Here is a 22,015-nt window from a genome sequence, read left to right as displayed (position 1 = left end):
AAGTGGTCCCGTCTGGAGAGGCCCACGTATGTTTGTGAACCGCTTTCCGCGCAAACCAGGTACTTCCAATAACCATTTCGTGCGATACTGCTAACTGAATAACGCGCAGTCCGTTATCATTGGTATCCCTATGTAAGCTATGGGAGCCGACGTATCACCTGAATACGGGCTCCTTCTCTACTTGGCTGTTAAAATCTCCAAGTATGATTTTGATATCAGATCTGGGACAGGCTTCGAGGGTTTGTTCGGAGGTGGCGTCCGGCCGTGGTGAATTCTGTAGGCGCGGATGATGGATCGGTCAACCGCCCGGAAGGTGTCATAGTTATTATTAATAATGTTTCTATAATCTCTGTTAATTCTACAACCAGTTCCTGGCTCTCCAGAATTCTATCTCTATCTCAAAAAACTCCTGACCCGGGTGATGTTAGAGTGCCTTCGACCACTGTCAGAATAACTTTCCTGTGCCTATACTGGAGTGGAGGTTGTCTTCTTCTTCTTCAGCTTGTGTTCCGTTCACAAGCGGGATGGGCTCGTCGTGATTGGTTTCGCCATTTGGTTATATCAAGTGCCTGATCTGGATGCAATTGCGAGGTTTTTAAATCCCCATCCAGCATATCAAGCCACCGCTGTTTCGGCCGGCCTTTTGGTCGCTTACTATCGACTACGATGTTCAGACGAAGACGCCTCTCACACAATTTCTCCACCATCGGTCCAACTCCTCTCGCGGATACTCTCATTTCGGATGTGATGAAAACGTGTCGCGCCATTAGTCCAACGCAACATCTTCGTATATAATCGGCCAACGCTCAGAACTATAGAGAACGACAGGACGGACGACATTGCAGTAAATTTTAGATTAAAGAGACGTCGATCACAGTTGTGGAACGCCACTTCATCCAGATTGTATTAATGCGTGAAGCAATTTCATAACGCAGTTCTCCATTGGCTGATAGCATTGACACGATATATTAAATTGGGGAAAAAGAAATGTATCGGACCTATGGAACAAGGCTGCAGCTGGAGTTTCGGCGTTAAGTAGGCTAATGGTAAACATTGGGGTCCTACGTCTCCTGATGAGTTCAACGCAGTCAGTCCTGCTCTACGGCGCAGAAGTGTGGGCTGACGCTGTTGGCAAGGAGGTATATCATAAGCGTCTGCCGCAAGTACAGAGACGGGGAGTTTTGCAGGTGGCGTCTGCGTACCACACTGTCTCTGAAGCGGACGTGATGGCGAGTGGAGTGATGGAGTGATCCCCGTTGCCCTTCCTGCTAAGGAGCGTCAAGCCATATACAAGCGCAAAGGAGAAGACCCAGGGGAGGTGGTTGCCCGTGAAGAACGACAACGCGCCCTAGAAAAGTGGCAACTCACTTGGCAAAGTGAAACTAGAGGCAGATGGGCTGCGCGGCTCATTGGAAACTTAGGTGCGTGGCTGAATCGGAACTATTTCCTTACCCAGTTCTTAAGAAGGCATGGAAGTTTTCAGTCTTGCCTGCACAAGTTGTGGACGACGGCCATCACATTTTTAAGGTTTTGTGTGAAACAAAACCTTATTAGAATCGAGACGGTGTCTGTCTGTCCGTCTGTCTGTCTGTCTGTCTGTCACACCCGATTTATTCCGAAACGGCTAGACCGATTGTCACGAAAATTGGTGAGATTATGTAATCTGGTGATCCCTTTACATGCAATAAGTGGCGCCATCTTGTGTTAAGTTTAAGGGGGGCTCCCCGTACATGTGAATGGAGGGTGCAAATTTTTTTTTCACTGAATGTAGCCATGTAGGGTATCAAATGAAAGGTCTCAGTTAGTACTTTTCGAATCTGGTCCAATATTTGATATTATATGAAACATAGGGGAGTGAGGGTTCAAAATATGACCCACAAAAAGTGTAACAGGTCTCGTCCTCAGAACCTATCAAACCGAAAAATCTGAAAAAAATCACAGTGGTGCATCTCTACGAAATCTAGGCCTCAAAATATATCCGGTTCCGATATCTGCACAAATAAAGTTAATAATAGTATATTTCCACATTTTAGAAATTTACCCGGCACCCCCCTTATGTTCATCCCAGAAGTACAAAATTTGGCATGTGTGTAATGAAGAATATAATACACAGTTTGGTCAAGTTTGAATAAAATCCAACTATTATTAACAAAGTTATAGGGGGTGAAACTTTACAATTTTTTGTGAATTTCGTGCACTCTACAACCCGCATGACGTCATCATCACATATCAATTCGTTAATACCACAACGAAATGAATTCTTATGAATTGGGTCGCAGACAATTATTTTTAGTTTTTTAGTTATTTGTCAACCAGACATGTCTGTATGTAGGTATATAATATATGCGTGCTAATGAACTTTGCGGGTAGTGCCTAATTCAGTTAGATATAAGACGTAAATCGGAAATATGGGTACGATAAATTTAGATACGTGCATATATGTGTACAGTAGGTAATAGGCAGTTTGTTTATTTAGGGTGAGCGTGATATCTATGGCTCTAATATGTACGTATGTCTCGTAGTTTGGAAAAATATGAAGGATTATGTTGGATTTGTAACTATATACGGACAGAAAAATGTGCGTCTCTTACATAAGATGAACACAAAACCTTTATACCCGAAGCGCGAGCTTCCGGTATTCCGACTTGTTTTTTCTTGTAGGAGGTAGGACGGGGTTCGAACAGTTCTATTTAAACATAGGGGATCTCTCTCCAGATAACATTGTCGAGGAGATGCTGAGGAGCGCTGACAGGTAGAACAATGTTGCCCATTACGTTCGGGTCCTTCTCGTTGCAAAAAAGGTAGAGCTCGTCCGGTGGAGAAGCCAGATGGCACGGGGTTCCTTGAACTGACAGTTCCCTTCCTCCTCCCCCTCCAGTTGGTGAAAGGAATTCGCTGATTTGAATGCTCCGCAGGGCGGTAGAATTCAGGGACTAGTCCGAAGTAATGTAACAATCGGTTCCAGGCTAGGTCTCTGATGATGAGAAGGTGTTTAGTTGGTAGTCCGACGATGTACCGTTGCGGGATTCCAACACTCTGTGCGTAAATGCATTCACCTACCCCCAAAAAAAAACACCAACCTGGAGGTCTAGTTGGTAGAGTTTGTCCCGTTCCGAACGAAATTTGGTGGACAGGTGGGTACTATGAAATCCCATGCATACAGTGAGTGACACCAATTTAGGTGCAGTTTAACTTATTTTCGAAAATCCAAAAATCCGAAAAAAATCAGGAAAGTGCGCTTAGATGAAATCTAGACTGCAAAATATACCCCATTCCGATATCTGCTCAAATAAACTTACTAATAATATATTGCCAACTTTTAGAAATTTACTGAAAAATCACTTCATCCAGGTTGCGTTGATGCGTGAAGCAATTTCATTACGCAGTTCTCCATTGGCTGATAGCATTGACGGCTCAGTTCTGGACATGCCATTTGCCATGACAGAACTGAGCGATTTAAATACCTCGAGTCAATGCTATGAGCCAATGGAGACACAAAACTTATTATACCTGAAAAAAAAACTTTCGAATTCTATTAAAAATATAAAATGGGGGGTACATCTTCACTCCGTAGTTGAAAAGCAAAATACCAATTGTTTCTCAAAAGGTTTTCAAATTTCATTTGCTCCTCCAATTTTATCGAAATACCCTTTATTTTAATTTACAACAAAAATATATTAAGAATAGTTCCCCTTCGTGGTGTTTTCTTTGCCTTTTTAACGAAGATAATGAGCAAAATAACTAGAGCGCACGGTTTGTAATGGATTTCCCATTCGTTTATTGCCGGAAATTCATGGAGAGGCGACTCGTGTGAGTAATAATGATTGGAAGTATGCTCCGTAATTTTTGACCCAAGGTTTCCAAATCAGCCTGTTTTTCCTAGGTATCCTAGCAATTTATTGTTGTAAGACTGTAGGTAACCTGTTGATATATTGGCTTTTGATCAAACCTTCAAAAAATTTTAATTTTCTTCCCTCCGAAACGCTTTGATATTCTTTACCTTTCACCACCCTATGAATATGTCGATAGCTACAATGCAGGCAGACTACAGTTGGCGTGAAAACTTGTCTCCTAAATGAGCCTAATCTGAAACACAGGACGGAGAGAACTCTATGGCTGTATCCCTGCTCTTGACAAACAACTGTAGATTATAATTCCGTTACACTATTTAGGCGTTCGAAGTATCTTGATTCATAAAATCTCGCGAATTCAACAACAATCCCGACAATAGATAAAATACATTTTTATCTTAAAATCGCTCACTTTATCTGATTTTTAGGGTGCCTTACCTGGGTGGTTTCTTTCGATTCAGATTCCGCGGCGCACTTTGTCGAATATTTAGCTAATTTTCGATTCTTCATTAATTACTCTGAATACTTTTAAGTTAATCCACATCCAATCCATCCAAGATCTTCACTTGTAATGAGTATAATAATATGAGTCTCCTCATTCGCTTGTAAGAAATACTTTTCTGATATATGAAAATATATTTCTAACTTCCCACCAGAAAACGTTTTAGGAAGAAAGTCGAAGGAAATATTTTCAATAAAAGGTAAAAACAACCATATTGAACGTAAGAGTCTCTTGAAATGCATTCAAGACACTTTCTTCGTTAGAAACTTGAACATAATCTTTCCTTTTATAATTATCAAGATTAAATACGATTGTTCAAGACGGAATAAATATTTTGATTAGGTGAAAGTGATCCATCCTCCCTCAGTTGTTTTTCAATTGGTTCGATTTCATGTGATGTGTCATTAAATTGATTCGAAAAAAAAGTTTCTTCCTCTCACATTACGTTACTCATCAAAAATAGACTCTTGAATCAGAATTCACCACACTTAAAACATCATTGCGTATTGCTTACCTTAAGATTCAGAAAAATTTCAGATGGATGAGTGTACGAATTCGCCTGGCGTACGAATTTCATAACATTGTGTGCTAGTTTGAACCCTGGTTGGGAGTAATAAAAGTTCGTAAATAGTGAGTGTCGATTATAGGCATCTATTGATTCAACAGTTTTCACTTTAAAAATGTGCCAATTGCTTTATGCTTTATGAGTAGTTTTCCTGTCCCTTTAGGGGACTTAAAGTGTAACTATTCCTGATGAACGAATATACAACTAAATTTTGATCATTTTTAAAGCAAATCCTTTTTAAATTCATCTGCTTGTCCACCCAAATCAAAATTTCAACTAGCTAAGAGTGAAAGGTGCAGTGAATAGTGATAATACAGCCCCCAAGAAGTTTTCCATCTACCTCAATATTATTCAAATTGCTACGTTTGAAACGAGCCCTTTATTCGATCCTGTGAGCAATAATCTCTTCTTTCCATTCTATGGAAAAATGGCAGTTTCCTGAAATATTGAAATAATTTGGTGGGTGAAAGTGTAGAAATCGTCAAATCTGATTGTTTCACTCCGGTTGAGGGTAATATCAGTCGAGATGATTCCTTTTTTGTTAGAGACATACAATCCGAACTCACACATTATAATAAACAACCATCTAATTCCTAGGGTATGGAGTTTCACTAATTTAAGGTAATTAAGGGATATCTTTAACAGGATTTCTCTGCAATACGTTGTAAAAAATTAAAATCGTTTCTATATTATTTGCGGTAGTTTCTGTTTCTTCGAAGCATGCGTGCCTGTAGTGTTGAATTCGTCTTATCACTTGCACACTAGATTTCTTCCTGAATTTCGCCCAACTAGCTAAATTTTACTACGTTACCCTGTTTTTCCAGTTACTAATTGGTCAAAGCATCTCAAACAGTGCGAGAGGACAGAAGGAAACTTGTCAATTTTGAACTAGTGAAACCAATAAAGGAATTGTCCCTTGGATCTCGCGTCATTTTGACTATATTTAGGGAAAAAAGGAAACAGTTTCCCCGTAAAAGATGTCGTGTTGTGAAAGGGAGACTAATATCCCAACTAAACACTATTAAGGTTTAATCAATAAATGGCGCAGTACTTTAGAGTTTTCTGAGTTTGTAGCTAAGGAAGTTCTTTATAACTGACACAAAAAACAACCAGGAGGAACTTTAGTATATTCCCTACTTCCAGATCTTTCATCGTTGCATCTGGTATTAAGTGTTCTCCCAGATGCCTCGACCTACTTTGCACAAGTGCCGGAAACGGTCCCAGGACGTATGCAGAGGTTTTACTCCGCACAAAAGCTGCAGGCAGTTTCCGTAGATATCCCTAGCTTCCCTAGGTGATAGTTTAGCCGACAGTGAGCAGTAAAAATTCGTATCTATCAATAAGCACCCTGGACTGCTCCATCCCTGGTAGGCCCGCCCAGTATAGTTCCCTCAACCGTCCATCTTCATTTCTTAGTGTGTTTCCGATTCCACAGAAGGATTCTGGCCCGTGTAAAAGCGTTTCTGCCCTCTCCTTGGCTAGTTCATCTACTGCCTCTTTCCTTACACCCAGTATGGCCTGAAACCCAAAGTATACAGACCTTCTTGGACGAACCGAGTGTATTCAGTCTCTCAAGGAATTCCCATACCAGTTTAGAGTTCACCTGGTTGGACCTAAGTGCCTTGATTGCTGCTTGGCTATCGGTGAGAGTAGCATTGTTCTACCCCCTGTAGTTCCCTTAGATATTAAAGGAGGCACATCTGTCTATGGCGTATATTTCCGCCTGGAATATTCAATGCTGCCCATTGGCTCGAAGTACATTTTCCTTGAACCAATGACACCGGACCCACTCCTGCTGTGAGGCATCCGTCAGTGTATCAAGTAATCAGTTGCTGATTTAAGCCGTATGTCCCAGCCACGCTCTCCCAGTTGCCTTGTTACTCCAACGTATTTCAAACTTTTTAACAAAGTGAAACGTTATGGTATGTCCATTGGTATCAGTAATTCGGGATACCACTGAGAAATAATATCAATCTTCCTTCCGTTTAGACTGCTCTCCGCCTCATTGATACTCCCGGCCATCCTGAATATTGCCCTCCTTGCCTGCATCTGTATGTGCAGATGAAGAAGGGTTAATCCCAGAAGGACCCCCAGGGATGTCGTTGGCCATGTTCTCATTGCCCCACTGCTGCACACGCAACCCAGGCTTTGGAGTTTGTTTAACTCCCTGGCTTGTGTGCTGAGTTCAGTTCTTTCTGCCCAGATTGCCGCTCCATAGGTAATCATTGGTCTTACTATTGCAGTATTTATTCGGGCTGCAACCCCATTTTTTTCTGCTATGGACCTACAGGTCATCAGAGCCCTGGCGGCTTTCCGACAAGTGTTTCCGACAGAATAATTTTTGGTCTAGCGTAATTCCCAAATATTTGACCTCTGCTTCTCGTTTCACCTCCATATGATGTAACCTTATGGCTCTCAGGTGATCAAGCTTACATCTCCTAGTGAATGGTACTATGGGGGTTTTGGCTGGATTGATCCGCAGTGCTAGCTTCCCGCACCAGGCACTAGTAACCCTTAGTCCAGTTTGGATTCTATGACATAGGGTATCTTCATATTTGCCCCTACAGATTAAAACAATGTCGTCCGTGTAACCCTGGACTTGTATTCTAGTATTTGTTAGCACGTCCAGGAGTTCATCCACTACCATACTCCACATAAGCGGCGATAGTACCCCGCCCTGTGGACAACCTTGAGTAGTGTTCATGACAATAGAACCTGTACCTGTCGGTACTTCTATTTGCTTGTTTTCTAGCATTTTGCCCATCCAGAATGACAGGGTTGGACTGAAAAGTTCGTAGGCTAACATAGAAAAGAATATTTTTTGATAAAATTTGATTTTATTTATCAATATAGTTGCCTTCGGGGGCGATACAACGTTTATAGTGGTCATACAATTTTTCAATACCATTTTTATATAAGACCTATAATACCTTTTAGCCTCAAAATGGACCTCTTCATCGTCGCTAAATTTGAGGTCCGAGAACAGGAAAAAGTCGTTGGAAGCTAGATCAGGAGAATACGGTAGATGCGGAAGCAATTCGAAGCCGAATTCATTGAATTTTGCCATCGTCTTCATTGATTTGTGCACTTTCTATTTCTTTAAATTGAGCGGTTTTTCTGCGATTTCATCCGATAACGCTATGTAATAGTCCCTGTTGATGGTTTTTCCCCTTCTCAAAATAGTCGACGGAAATTATACCATTCGTATCCCAAAATACTGATGCCATAACCTTGCCAGCCGATTATTGCGTCTTTGCACGCTTTAGAGTCGGTTCGCCACATGCAGTCTACTCATATAGCGATCGTTTTGATTTTGGTGTAAAATAATGAAGCCATGTTTCATCCATTGTCACATATCGATGCATAAATTCGGTTTTTTATGGAGGAAGAGCCTGAAACACAACTCAGAATCGTCAACTCGTTGTTTTTGGTCGATGGTGAGCTTGTGCGGCATCCACTTTGGACAGAGCTTTCGCATACCCAAACATTAATGCACAATATGTCCAACATGTTTCTTTGATATCTTTAGAGTCTCAGCTTAAATTATATGGATTTAATACTGATAGCGCTATCTGTTTGTTAGCCTACGAAACCCAACGTTAGAGAGGTTGATGCAGAATATCTCCATTAGCAACCGCGCTGCGTGTATTGCATCAATAGTTCCGCAGGTCTTGGTTCACGGTTATTTGAACGATGTCGCCATTGCGTTTCCCAAGAATGCGTTCAAAAATCTTTATGGTAAGGAACAGCAACCAGATTGGAATTTCAATATTCTGATGAACTGTCTTTCCTTTTCCAAATTGGAACGGTCGTGCCAGTGTGTGTTCTACAATTTTCAATAACCCGGTTGAAAAACTCATTGAGCCACAATTTCGACTACCAGTTCTTCGTTTTTCAAAGCTCAGCTGCAATGTTGCTTTTCCGATTACATTCGTTTTATTGCTTCCTCGACTTTAGTGGCGTTGAGGTAAGCTTAGTGAGTAACGACGACCTAACAAATTCGTTCATAATATGAACACATTCTTATCTCCGACAACTTCTCTGATCAAAGCAACGTATACGTGTGGCCTCGGCGACCGACTCACCACATTTGACAACATAACATTCCCTGGATCAAAAATTAACCGACAGTTGGATCACCCTATATTGCAATGCTTCAGTCTGGACCGAAACCCTGGATTCGGAAGCATCTTTTAAGCAATTTCCAGGTCAAGAGAACGTCCCTTGCAAATATCTCTAGCATTTATCATCATCACCAATGGCGCAACAACCGGTATCCAGTCTAGGCCTGCGTTAGTAAGGAACACCAGACACCCCGGTTTTGCGCGGAGGTCCATTAATTCGATATCCCTAAGAGCTGTCTGGCGTCCGGACCAACGCCATCGCTTCATCTCAGGCAGGGTCTGCCTCGTCTTTTTTTTCTACCATAGATAATCCCCTTATACACCTTCCAGACAGGATCATCCTCATCCATGCGGATTACGTAACCCGCATCGCAAGCTGTTGAGCCGGACTTTATACACAGCCAGACGGCCGTGGTATCGCTCATAGATTTCGTCGTTATGTAGGCTAAGGAATCGTCCATCCTCATGTAGGGGGCCTGTTCTTTGGAGGATTCTTCTCTCGAATGCAGTCAAGAGTTCGCAATTTTTTTATAAAGAACCCAGGCCTCCGAGGAGTACATTAGGACTGGCAAGATGATAGGCTTGCACAGTAAGAGCTTTAACCCGAAACAGTTTTGTAAGCTGAAATAAGCTTAACAAATGTGCACGAGTTTTATAGTCATGTTGTCAGCTGTTTTCGGTTGTGGTTATCAACCCTACGTAGGAGAAGTTTTCAGCTGTCTCAAAGTTGTAGTCTCCTATCTTTATTCTTCTCGTTTGACTATTGCCATTTGATGCTGTTGGTTCTTTGGTTTTTGGTGGTGCTGACATTACCGCCATGTACTTTGTCTTGTCTTCATTAATCTGCAGCCTGAGATCTGGTGCCGCCTGCTTGATCTAGATGAAGGTAGACTGTACATCTCGGGTTCCTCCCTCTTCCCATAACGTCAATATCGTCAGCATAGGCCAGTAGTTGTGTGCACTTGAAGAGGATGGTACCTCCCGCATTTACACCTGCATCGCGAATCAGTTTCTCCAGGGTCTTAGACTTTTATTGATGCTGAATGGTCTCCAGAGTGATCCTGCCGCTTTTATTTGGCCCCGCACATTGGTCAGGGTTAGTATAGTCAATCTTATCAATTTCGTCGGGATATCGAATTCTCTCATGGCCGTGTACAGTTTTACTTTGGCTATGCTGTCATAGGCGGCTTTAAAGTCGATGAAAATATGATGCAACTGATTTCCACATTCCAACAGTTTTTCGATCGCTTGCCGCAGAGAGAAAATCTGATCTATTGCTGATTTGCCTGGCCGATGATGTTTTGGGCGTATGGGACTATCCGGCCTAGCAAGATAGCGGATAACATCTTATAGATGGTACTCAGCAATGTGATACCTCTATAATTGTTGCACTGCCTGATATCCTCCTATTTATGTTTGGGACAGATAATGATTCGTTGACAGTCGTCAGGCATTGATTCGCTGTCCCACACCTTGAGCATCAGTTGATGAACTGCTTGGTGTAATTGGGCCGTATCAATAATAACGCTCTTCAGGTGGTTGTGAAGGTCATTTGTTGATGCTTCATCTCCAGGACATCTGTTGCCTGCGGTTATTGCGGCATCCATTTCCCTCTTATCGGTGTCGCGAAGGGCTGTGTTGTGGATGGCGTCAGTGTTAACTCTCACCTGATTGTCAGAGGGGATTCTGGATGGTGTTGTAATTCGAGCACGGAGCACCATGCCAACGAGATAGTGGTCCGAGTCTATATTGGCCCCTCTATATGTTCTGACATTCATTAAGGCTGATAGGTGACGGCTTTCAATCAGCACGTGGTTGGTTGGAGGTTAAAAGTGGTCCCGCTTGGAGAGGCTCACGTGTGTTTGTGGACCGCTTACCGCGCAAAGCAGGTACTTCCAACAATCATTTCATGCGATATTGCTAACTGAAAAATCCGCAGTCCGTTGACATTGGGATCCCTATGTAAGCTGTGGGAGTCGACGTGTCGTCTGAATAGGGGCTCCGTCCCTACTTGCCTGTTGAAATCTCCAAGTATGATTTTGATATCATACTTGGGACAGGCTTGAAGGGTCCGTTCAACTGCCTTGTAGAAAGTATCCTTCTCCGACACTGCAGTCTCCTCTGTAGGGTCGTGAACGTTTAAATTTTTAAATTTACCTTGCAAACGCAGAGTGCATAGCCTTTCGCTTCTATTTTCAAAGCCGATAACAGCAGGTTTCATTTTTTGGCTGACTAAGAAACACAGGGTTTACTGGATGGCCGCTATAATATATGGTGTAGCGACTTTCCTCCAGGAAATCGATCTCTGTCCTGCAACACTGTTACATCAGCCCTTTATTGGGACAGAATATCGGCTAGCTACTTGGCAGCTTCATCTCTGTACAGGGAGCGTACATTCTATAAGAAAATGCACAAACCGTTATTCCGTTGTCGTTGCCGGGTTCGTATTTTGGCTTCGTAACAAGTTATTCGTTTTGGGAACAAGTTGTTTTCTATGTACCCTACCCAACCCCCAACCTGGAGGACCAGTTAGCACAATTTGTCCCCTTTTTGGGTGATTCGCCTTCATGCTTCTCCGTCTGTAGCTTTTCGTTAAGAAGGAGCTCTCTGCGGTCACCACGTGAAGGTAGAGATAGGGTTTGGTAGTTGAGCTGTTGATGTTGGTTCAGCAGACGTTTCCTAGATTTTATGCTCCATTGTGGGTACCAATCCACGTTTCGCCCTGGAACCTTTACTACCCTTTGACTTTTATGTTACCGCGCGATAAATCGTATATTTTAGTTAAGCGTCGTCGACTACGATGGTCGAAACTCCCAAACAAAGAGTCCTTCCAAGGCATACACATTATTACTCAGTTATTTTAGAACTTGTAAATTTCTAGCTCAATCCCATATGACTCAGCCAGCATTGTTGTTTGCCTAGTTTTTGACCTTTGTTCGTGTTTTTTGTCGATTAGCTGGACTATTTCTTTCATTTAGAAATATGAAGTGTATGAATCACATTAGATTCTTTGTCAAAGGCTCAAAGATCATTAAATATAATTGCTAGTAACTGTTCTCTCCATTATTTCACTTTCGCTTTTTATAACAATACCTGGTAGATAACAGCAAGTACTTTTATGCTTTCAACATTTCACGCTCTGTGCACATTCATTTGTAACGTGGCTACAAAAGTATTTGATTTTGTTTTAGTTTCAACACACAATTTTTTTCTCTTCGTACGTTTTGCGTTTTCATATTTTTTACTAAAACTAAGAAATATATCAGCAATACCCACAACAGGAAATACCAAGTATGGCTATGAAAACGCCAGTTTCTATTCTACAAGAGTTATTAAGTCGACGTGGTATTACACCAAGTTACGAATTAGTTCAAATCGAAGGAGCAATACATGAACCAACATTTCGTTATCGTGTTTCTTTTAACGATAAAGATGTACCTTTTACCGCTATGGGCGCTGGTCGTTCCAAGAAGGAAGCTAAGCATGCCGCTGCTAAGGCATTAATTGATAAAATGACAGGTGTTGTGGTACCAGATCATTCAAGTGGAAATATGACACAAACCGTGAGCGCAAATGGTGATGGAGAAAGTACCCCAATTGGAGGGAACAAGTGAGTATTCTCTATTTGGAGCTGATTTTTGTGTTAGCCAGCAATTGGTATAAATACTTCAATATTATTTTTCCTCTAGTTATGATGAGGTTCTAGGCAATCCAATCGGCCTACTCCAGGAGATGTGCATGGCACGACGTTGGCCCCCACCGACGTATGAAACGGAAATGGAAGTAGGATTGCCCCATGAACGACAGTTCACTATTGCATGTACGATATTGAAGTATCGTGAAACTGGAAAAGGAAAAAGTAAAAAAATCGCTAAAAGGATGGCAGCGCACAAGATGTGGACGCGATTGCAGGAAAATCCCCTGGATCCAAATCAAATTAATCAAATCGTAGATGAAAATGTCAATGAAGAAGTAAGTACTCACTATGTATGTACTCACTCACGCTTAAGAGTCCTTTTCTAACATCCATTTGTAAACTGTATACAAATATCCTCGTGAAATAGTGTGTGCCCTTCCCCATGTCCTCTAAACATTCAAGTTTAGCTAGACTCGGAGACCGATTTCTAATAAAACGTATCCTGATTAAAAGATTGCGATGTTATAATAAATGCCACTTTTCGTTTAAGTTGAAAACAGTTCAGCCGCTAATTGAAGCAGTGCAGAACCTCGAAATACTGTAATAGAAGAAGTATTTTCATTATTTCTACAGTCCTCGTAATAAGCATAGCATAAGGATGAAGGACTTTGGTCTCATTGAGAAGTAGAGCCACTGATTGGTGGTATAAATATGCCAACCGCATCTTTAATTATTATTCTAATCTCAAAACTCGAAAACGACCGAGCAGATACTTTGTAGTTACTATTTTGAATTAAAAATGGTCTGCTTTGTCTTAAGTAATGAATCGTTTTATTTGCTCTACGTTGTGAATTCTACAGCTACACAGCAGTCTACGTTTGAATTCTTTGCTTTCGATGTAAATAGTTTGGAGCGACCATTTTCATTGAATGGGATTCTCCACAACAATCAACACTTTATTGACTACTTTGTTTTCAATTACATACTCAGGGTATGCCTGAAAACCTCTACAGACAATAGAAGATAGTTGGAAAATCAAAAACCTTGTAGCTGATCCTTCCCTATACAGAAACACACAATTTGTCGTATCCTATATCTTACAGTAGTTGAATCCAATATAAAACATAAAATCTTTTTCAAATTTGCTTCAAAACGCTAATAAAAAAATTGTGTGTCTTTGTAGAATCGTGTTGTCTTGAATCGATATGCGGATCTTAAAGAGGCTCATATACAAGTCTTAACAGATGCATACAGTCATAAAGTAGCGCAATTCCATAAGACGCTGAAAGCTTCAACCGGAGAGAAATTATCGAAATTGCAGGTAAAGTGATGTTTTTATTCTTATTCTGTATTTTTGTGGATGCAATGAAGTATTTGCTTAGTTCGTTTCAAGTAGTTAGGAAAACTAAGAAAGCTTGTGAGTTCTTAGTCATTCTTTTGTGTGTTTAATCGAAAAGTCGACAAAGTTTCTGCTAACAAATGTATTTTCGAATCTCTCATGAGATATTTATATTCACAAGGGGATACTTCAGCTTAGTTGAAAGATGGAAAACCGATTAATATGTTTCCAGTTATAGTCGTCCTCAGAGTTATTTATGAATGCTGAAGTCTTAATGCTTACAGTTTTTTCTTCTTCTGTATTTATAAATTCCTTGTCAACAACAATCGGTATACGGTCTAGGCCTGCCTTGTGTGTGTGTTTGAGGTGATGGAGAGGGAAAGCCTCTGAGCACTCAGGCCCTAGTGGTCCATTTTACTCGATTCTCTCGTCTAACGAAATATACCGGATTCGTTTATGTATCGTAGAATTTCCGTTAGTGGATGTGATGCTACCCGCTACAGTTCGAGCACATCAGCACTAAAATACTGACGCATCTACATAATCCCTTTATTATCATTTTGTAAAGGAAAATCGCACCGCGTCCTTAAAGAACTATTGTACCCCTTTTACTGGTTATAGTGTACCTATTGATCATAGTATCTCAAGCAGACCTATAACCGTTAGGAACTTTAGTACGTTCCCTACTTCCAGATCTTTCAGCTTTGCATCTGGTAATAAGTGTTCTCTCAGATGCCTCGACCTACTTTGCACAAGTGCCGGACACTCTCCCAGGACGTCTATAGAGGTTTTATCATACTCCTCTCAAAACCAGCAGGCAGGGTCCGTAGATATCCCTAGCTTCCCTAGGTGATAGTTCAGCCGATAATGACCAGTGAAAATTCCCACTATGATTCGGAGGTTCTTTTTGGTGAGGTTTAGGCAATCCTTTGTGCGCATTGGTTCGTATCCTCCAATAAGCACCCTGGACTGCTCCATCCCTGGTAGGCCCGCCCAGTATAGTTCCCTCAACCGTTCCTCTTCATTTTTTAGAGTCATAGCCATGAAACCTTTTCCGATTCCACAGAGGAGTTCTGGCCCGTGTAAAGGCGTCCCTGCTCCCTTCTTGGCTGGTTCGTCCGCTGCCTCGTTGCCTTCCGTTGGGATCCGTCAGTGTACCAAGTAATCAGTTGCTGGGTTAAGCCATATGTCGCAGCCACGCTCTTCCGGTTTGCCTTGTTACTCCAACGTGTTTCAAACTTCTTATCGAAGTGAAACCTCGTTATCATGTTATCCCTTGGTATCAGTAATTCGGGATACCGCCTAGAAAGAATATCAATCTTCCTTCGATTTAGGCAGCTCCCCGCCTCACTGATACTATCGGCCATCCTGAATATTGCCCTCCTTGCCTGCATCTGTATATGCAGATGGAGAAGAGTTAACCCCAGAAGGACCTCCAGGGATGCCGTTGGACATGTCCTCATTGCCCCACTGATACACACGCAAGCCAGCCTTTGGAGCTTATGTAATTCCCTGGCTTGTGTGCTGAATTCGATTCTTTCTGCCCAGATTACCGCTCCATAGGTAATCATTGGCCTTACTATTGCAGTATATATCAAAAGTAGTATCTTCGGGCTGCAAACCCATTTTTTCCTGCTATAGATCTACAAGTCATCAGAGCTCTCGTGGCTTTCCGACATCTATCTTCCAGAGTAATTTTTGGTATACCGTAATTCCCAAATATTTGACCTCTGTTTCTCGTTTCATCCCCGTATCATGTAATGTTATGGCACTCAGGTGATCAAGCTTACGCCTCCTAGTGAATGGTACTATGGAGGTTTTGGCTGGGTTGAACCGTAGTCCCACCTTCCTGCACCAGGCACTAGTAACCCTTAGTCCAGTTTGGATTCTATCACATAAGGTATCTTCATATTTGCCCTTACAGATTAAAACAATGTCGTCCGCGTAACCCTGGACTTGTATTCCAGTATTTGTTAACATATCTAAGAGTTCATCCACTACCATACTCCATATCAGCGGCGATAGTACCCCACCCTGCGGACAGCCTTGAGTAGTGTTGATGACAATAGAATTTGTACATGTCGGTACTTCTATTTGCCTGCTTTCTAGCATTTTGCCCATCTAGGGTGTTTCCCACTCCCTTGCGGCTCAAGGCATCTTGTATCTCTGTGTGGGATGTGTTGTGGAATGCTCCTTCGATATCCAAAAACGCGCACAGTGCAATTTCTTTGGTTTCTATGGCATCCCGTAGTACCTCTGTCAGCTGATACAGAGCAATTTCAGTTGACCATCCTGCCCGGTAAGCGTGTTGACAGTGATGCAGGGAATTACGCTTTAGAACGTTAGTTCTAATATAGTTGTCTATGACCTTCTCCACCGTTTTGAGTACGAACGATGTTAGGCAAATTGGTCTGAAAGATTTAGGGTGAAAAGATCCTTTTTATCCGCTTTCGAAATAAAGACCACTTTTGCCCGTCTCCATGCCCTTGGTATGTATCCCACTGCTATGTTCCCCCTAACCACCCTCAGAAGAGACTCTAAGATAATTCCTAGGCCTCTCTAGATTAATGCTGGGAAAATGCCATCTACTCCGGGAGATTTCAGTGATTTAAAAGTTTCCACTGTCCACCTTAGCCTAGCTTCTGAGCATACTTCTTTTGCTAGTTTCCAGTTCTCGTTTCTTCTCCTTTTATTCATTGTTGGGGTGTCAGGTAGAATGTTGTCGCCTGCCACCGTGGGGTAGGACACCGGGAAATGAGTTCTGAGAAGCACGTGTACCCTGTCCTCCTCATTCTCGGTAAATGTCCCATTTTCCTTCTTCAAACAGACACAGGATATTCCTTTGTTTTTGGCTACAGCCTTGTACAGCCGGGTTGCTTCTGTGCTCTATTCGATCTCTTCACAGAATTCTCTGAAGCTGTTCCGTTTTGCTTCCCTAATCGCGTTGCTATAAACAGTCAGTGAATTTTTGTACCTCTGCCAGTCCCCGGTTTGTTTTGCCTGGTTGAAGAGGTTTCGTACCTTTGTTCTCAGTCTGGCCAGGTTCCTGTTCCACCATGGTACATACCTTGATGACTTAACTGTCTTAGCCAGACAGCTGGCCTCATATGCGTCAATGACGACTGTGTTGAGGTTTTCCACCACTGTTTCTAGTTCCAGTTTACTCTTGATGTCACCACCCCCTTGAAGGTGGGCAATGTTGTTGCCCAATCCCAATCCCTCAATGTCGAATCTGATTATCCTGTGTTCATCCGATACCCTCCAATTCCTGATCATTCCGTTCATTAAAGTATTTCCTAGAGTTATGTCTAGTACCCCCTGTCTAGTGTTGGTCACAGATATTGGAGTGTTCCCTAAGTTATATATTTCTAACTTATTGCTAAGAATAAATTCAAGAAGGAACTCACCTCTACGATTCGTGTCACTGCTTCCCCAGACTTCGTGGTGGGCGTTGGCATCGCAGCCAAGGAGAAGTGGTAACGCCCTCTTCTGACAATACTTCGTCAGTTTTGCTACTTGTTTCGGTGGAGCCCGGATTTCTTCTCCTAGGAAGTATCCCGATGCCACGACTGCCTCTCGAGTGCTCCTCCCGGCTTCCAATGAGACTTGGATAGTCACAAATCCCCGGTTAAGAACTTTGAAAGATATATGTATTTTAAATTACATTTAAGAATTATGCAAGCTCTTGGTTTTTCACAAGAGGAGTCCCCCCCTTTTCCTCCACCTGGCTCCTGAAGACTCTTCATAGTCGTGTATGGAGATCTTCATTATGGGCGATTAGGAGGCCCATAAGGTCCTCCGTTTCTATTGTTGCGGCTTTTGACAGAAAAACTGTCACCATATGGGCTTCTAGTGTATTATCCCCAGCACATGCTGACAGTTCCACCCCTTCCCAGCCTGGCAATCTAAGAACTATGATTCTAAACCATTCTGCAGTGTCCTCCGTCGCGCAGTCCACCAGTATAAGGCCTGATCGAAAGCGTATCCCTGTGAGCACAAATTTCAAAGTCCACCCCTTGCACATCTGCCTGACGACAAGGTCCTCAATGGTTCCTGCTCCTCACGAGTGAGTATTTGCTCGGGAAACATTTTTGGCAGTATGACCAGTCGAATGCCCTTGATCGCACTAGCATAGCTAATAGCAGGCTTCCTGAGTCCTGCCTTCACTCCTGACCTGCCCAGGTTATCTCCTCATCTCATGCGGGCGGATCTCTGCTGCTCCGCGCTTTCTCGGCTTCGGTAGAGATGGCTTAGGTCTGTCCTGAACCTTCTTAACGGTCTCTTCTGGATTCAGGCCTTCCTTCAGATAGCGCAGGTACCATTTAACACCGGCGTCACTGAGACCTGTCTCCTTCCTGATGTCTGTTATATTTATTTCAGACGTGCTTTTTCTGGTCCCTGCTCTTTGAGCAGTGGCGTTCGTTGGTTGTTGTCCACGTAGTATACCAATATTAACCTTGGATCCACTGGTTGACATTCCAACTCTCCCTTCTTGGGTGTAATCACCTGGCTGTCAGTAATTCGGAGATGTGCCTCCGCTCGATTAACCGGTTTTTGTGCGGTACTGGCCTCGCTTTGTTGGTTTTCGTTTTCTTTTCTTTTTTGTTTGTACTCATTTGATTCCCACGAGTATGGGGGTTAGGAGGTCCGCCGTGCCATAGGCCCCTGTAGCACGGTAAGGTCTAACTTACTTACTGAGGCGACCAGGTATCAGAGAGGCTCCGTTCGACTACAGTCAGTTACCCCCGACTGCAAACTATCCAATGGGCACAGTTCGCATAACACCCTGGATTGGGGGAGGTGTTTTTGGACTCCCCAGTCTAGATCCGTAGCGTTTTGTTAATAGTAGGATCGCCTCGTACAGGGTGTGGCTATTATCACTCACTAACGGTCTTGATAGACGTCAGGCTTGGTCCCTGAAAAGGCACGCACCGCCCCAGAGGAGAGATAGCTCATTCTCAGAGAGAGATAGGTTGGCCTCAGGGAGCTATGTTCCGCGTCAGCCTATCCTGCAGTGTACTGCTTGGCTCCATGTAATCCCTTATTTCAATCCCAAATCTTGTATTTCTAGGATGAAATTAAGGGGAGTTTTCGCGTAAATTTTTTAAAATATAGTAATGTGCTATTATCAACGTTATTTGGGTCGTATTTTGGGGCCTAGATTTCGTATAGATGCATGTAATTTTTTCAGATTGTTCGACTGGATTTGTTCTGAGAACGAGTTTTTTTTTTGGGCATACATTTTGAGCCCTTACTCCCCTGTTTTTCACCCAATATAGGAAATAAGATCAGTTCCGTAGTAGTACTAATCGATTCCTTTCATTTGATACCCCACATGACCATATTCTATGAAAAAAAATGTACACGCCTCCTTCGCATGTATGGAGAGCTCTCCCCCACACTCAACACAAAATGACGGCACTTGCCACATGTAAACGGGTTCACGGATCACACCTTCTCATCAAATTTCGTGACAATTGGTTCAACCGTTTCCGAGTAAATCGGGTGTGACGGAATTCATTCAGGCGATTGGTATGTCGGGCCGCCGTGAAATCGTCAAGTAAAAATTCTTATGAATGAAAATCAAATGAAAAACAATGAAGCAAATCTCCCTCCACTTTCTGTTGTAGGGTGTAGGGTGAAAATTTGTGAGACGTTGGTATATGGTGCGGGGAATAAAGAAAAGGCTTTGGGTCAAATTCAGGAGGAGGGTCTCGATTTTCTCCAGATATTCTGTTAAAAAGTGAAATTTCGAACATTTAGTTAGTTTAATTGCTTAGAATACATCAACCTGAAAATAATTTTATCTCAAATACAAACAAATTTCGATTAAACTAAATTCCCTATATTTTTTTCTACTTTCAGACAACATGTCTCAATAATAAAGATGTCAATTTCGTTCAATTCCTCGAAGAAATTGCTGCTGAACATCATTTTGAAGTGACATACGTTGATATTGAAGAGAAAACGTATTCCGGTCGTTTCCAATGTCTTGTCCAATTATCAACATTACCAGTGGCTGTATGCCATGGATCGGGGGCTACATCAAAGGAAGCCCAATCGAGTGCTGCACGAAATGCTCTCGAGTATTTAAAAATAATGACAATAAAATGAACGTAACAACTAATGTGTATTGAGAGGAAAGCAAATGTATGATGCTGATAATAATTGCAATTTTTTCCTTGAAAATGAACAAAAAAAATATTGAGAGAGATACAGCAAAAATACAGTAAACTCGTCAATATTTCTCGTACATAATTTAAAATCACCAGAGTTTTATTGGATCTGTTAGGGCGTCTCCACGATTTTCTTTAAGTTATATTCATGAAATGCAGTTGGACGTGTTGAAATCTGTTTGAAAACATCCCAAAAGTTACAGTAATTGTTTTATGAAAGAGAGAAATTATGAAATTTTAGTGGAATCCAGACTGCATTCTCAGCCGAATTAAACGTTATTGATTTGTTTTAATGAGTCCCAAGATTAGGTTTCTAAATATCAAACATTTTCACAACGGAATATCTCGAAATTTAGCTCTAGTAATTTAGGAAGAATTGTGAAAGTAATTTCGAAACTCACGTATTTCTACTGCGTCAAATGCATGTCTTGAATAAACACTAAACTGCGATTACTAAGTAGCAATGAATGCAAACATAACTACATACACATGAAACTTGTAATGCAAAGTAGATCAGGCTAGCTCTACGTACGTACAATGAAAATTGTTTCCGAGTACATAAATTAAGTTTGGATAATGCAAATCTCTGTAAACTCTGGATAATGTTGAAAATCTAATTAAAGACAACATCATACATAGATAATTAAGGAGACGTTGGAAAAGCGAACCGGGCCACTGCTGACATAGTTGTAGAATATTTGCGAGTATGTTTGTTGGGAATTCATATTGAAAGGAGAGAATTATGCATACCGGCAAATATGAAGACGGCTTGCAACATATAAACCGAAGGTCCTTGCAGGCGTGCAGCAGCCAGGCATTCTGTACAAGCTATACTTTGCATAGAAATAAGGTCGTGTCCATATATTATTTTCGATTATTTTTCTTTTGAATATTTCATATGTAGACATATAGGTATGTGTACACTTGATATGATCACATGCGCGATGTGATTGTAATTTGCTTAATTTTTGCTTTTGATCCTTAACAAATATTCAAAGAGAAACGATAGAGGAAGTAACATTATTTTAATGCAAAGTACAGAGGTTGTAATTATTATAATTTTATTCTTCTCGTTTTAGTTAAGAGAAAAAAAAAAAAGTTTTGTGAAAATAAAAAAATATATTACTAACAAGCAATGCGGATATTTCCGCAAATTTTATTGGATTGCAGTCAAAAGGCGAATTTACCAAACCATTTTCTATTTATATTCTTATACAATTGTTAAAGAAACCTGAGTAGTAATCACTTGAAGACGTGGTTTTATCAAATTGATTAGAATTAGTGAATAAACAGATATTGCACATAAATCGGTTCTTACCTTCTTTTCTTTTGTAAAGATCATGTCGAAGCTGACTCACAACAGAAAAAAATAGACTTATGGAAACACAAACAAGTAATCAAATTACTTAAAAACCTCCCCTCAAGATGAAATAGAAAAACAAAAAGCTTGGATTCATACATTACGATTCGAGCAAGCACATTACACAGTAATTTATTTGGAATTTTTACAAACATTTAGTGATAAAACCAATTCACTTAGTCCCATTAAAACAATTCATCAAACTTATCAGATTGAGACTAAAATGCAATGAAATATTATCTTGCGTTAAACATTTAATTCTGAATTTTCGTCAACAATACATAAATATGCTTGGATATCAGTACATGTCGCTATATATGTTTGATACTTTTTTTTTTCTGTACACGTCACGTATCTCCAGTGTAAGATCATTCGACTAACATACTATGTTCACATAAGTAATCATAATCATAAATATCATTGTGGAAAATTCAAATAAAGTAAAATGATAATGTGGAAAA

At 41.3% G+C, this 22,015-nt stretch overlaps 1 protein-coding gene across 4 annotated transcripts in view; it reads left to right on the top strand.

Moving 5' to 3' along the window:
• The window catches only part of LOC119650749 (interferon-inducible double-stranded RNA-dependent protein kinase activator A homolog), a 25,345-nt gene extending 3,330 nt beyond the window's left edge, over positions 1 to 22,015 (top strand). For 2 of the 4 annotated variants that reach the window (XM_038053836.1, XM_038053837.1), the window contains 4 exons: positions 12,309 to 12,652; positions 12,732 to 13,014; positions 13,863 to 14,000; positions 19,884 to 22,015. In XM_038053836.1, the coding sequence (XP_037909764.1) occupies positions 12,309 to 12,652; positions 12,732 to 13,014; positions 13,863 to 14,000; positions 19,884 to 20,132 (1,014 nt within the window). In that variant the 3' untranslated portion in view covers positions 20,133 to 22,015. The remainder of the gene's footprint in view (positions 1 to 12,308; positions 12,653 to 12,731; positions 13,015 to 13,862; positions 14,001 to 19,883) is intronic. The other 2 variants (XM_038053838.1, XM_038053839.1) reach the window with 2 other exon arrangements.

This window comes from Hermetia illucens, chromosome 3, assembly GCF_905115235.1.
Source record: "Hermetia illucens chromosome 3, iHerIll2.2.curated.20191125, whole genome shotgun sequence".
NCBI lineage: Eukaryota > Metazoa > Arthropoda > Insecta > Diptera > Stratiomyidae > Hermetia > Hermetia illucens.
This window is presented reverse-complemented; position numbering and strand designations above follow the sequence as displayed.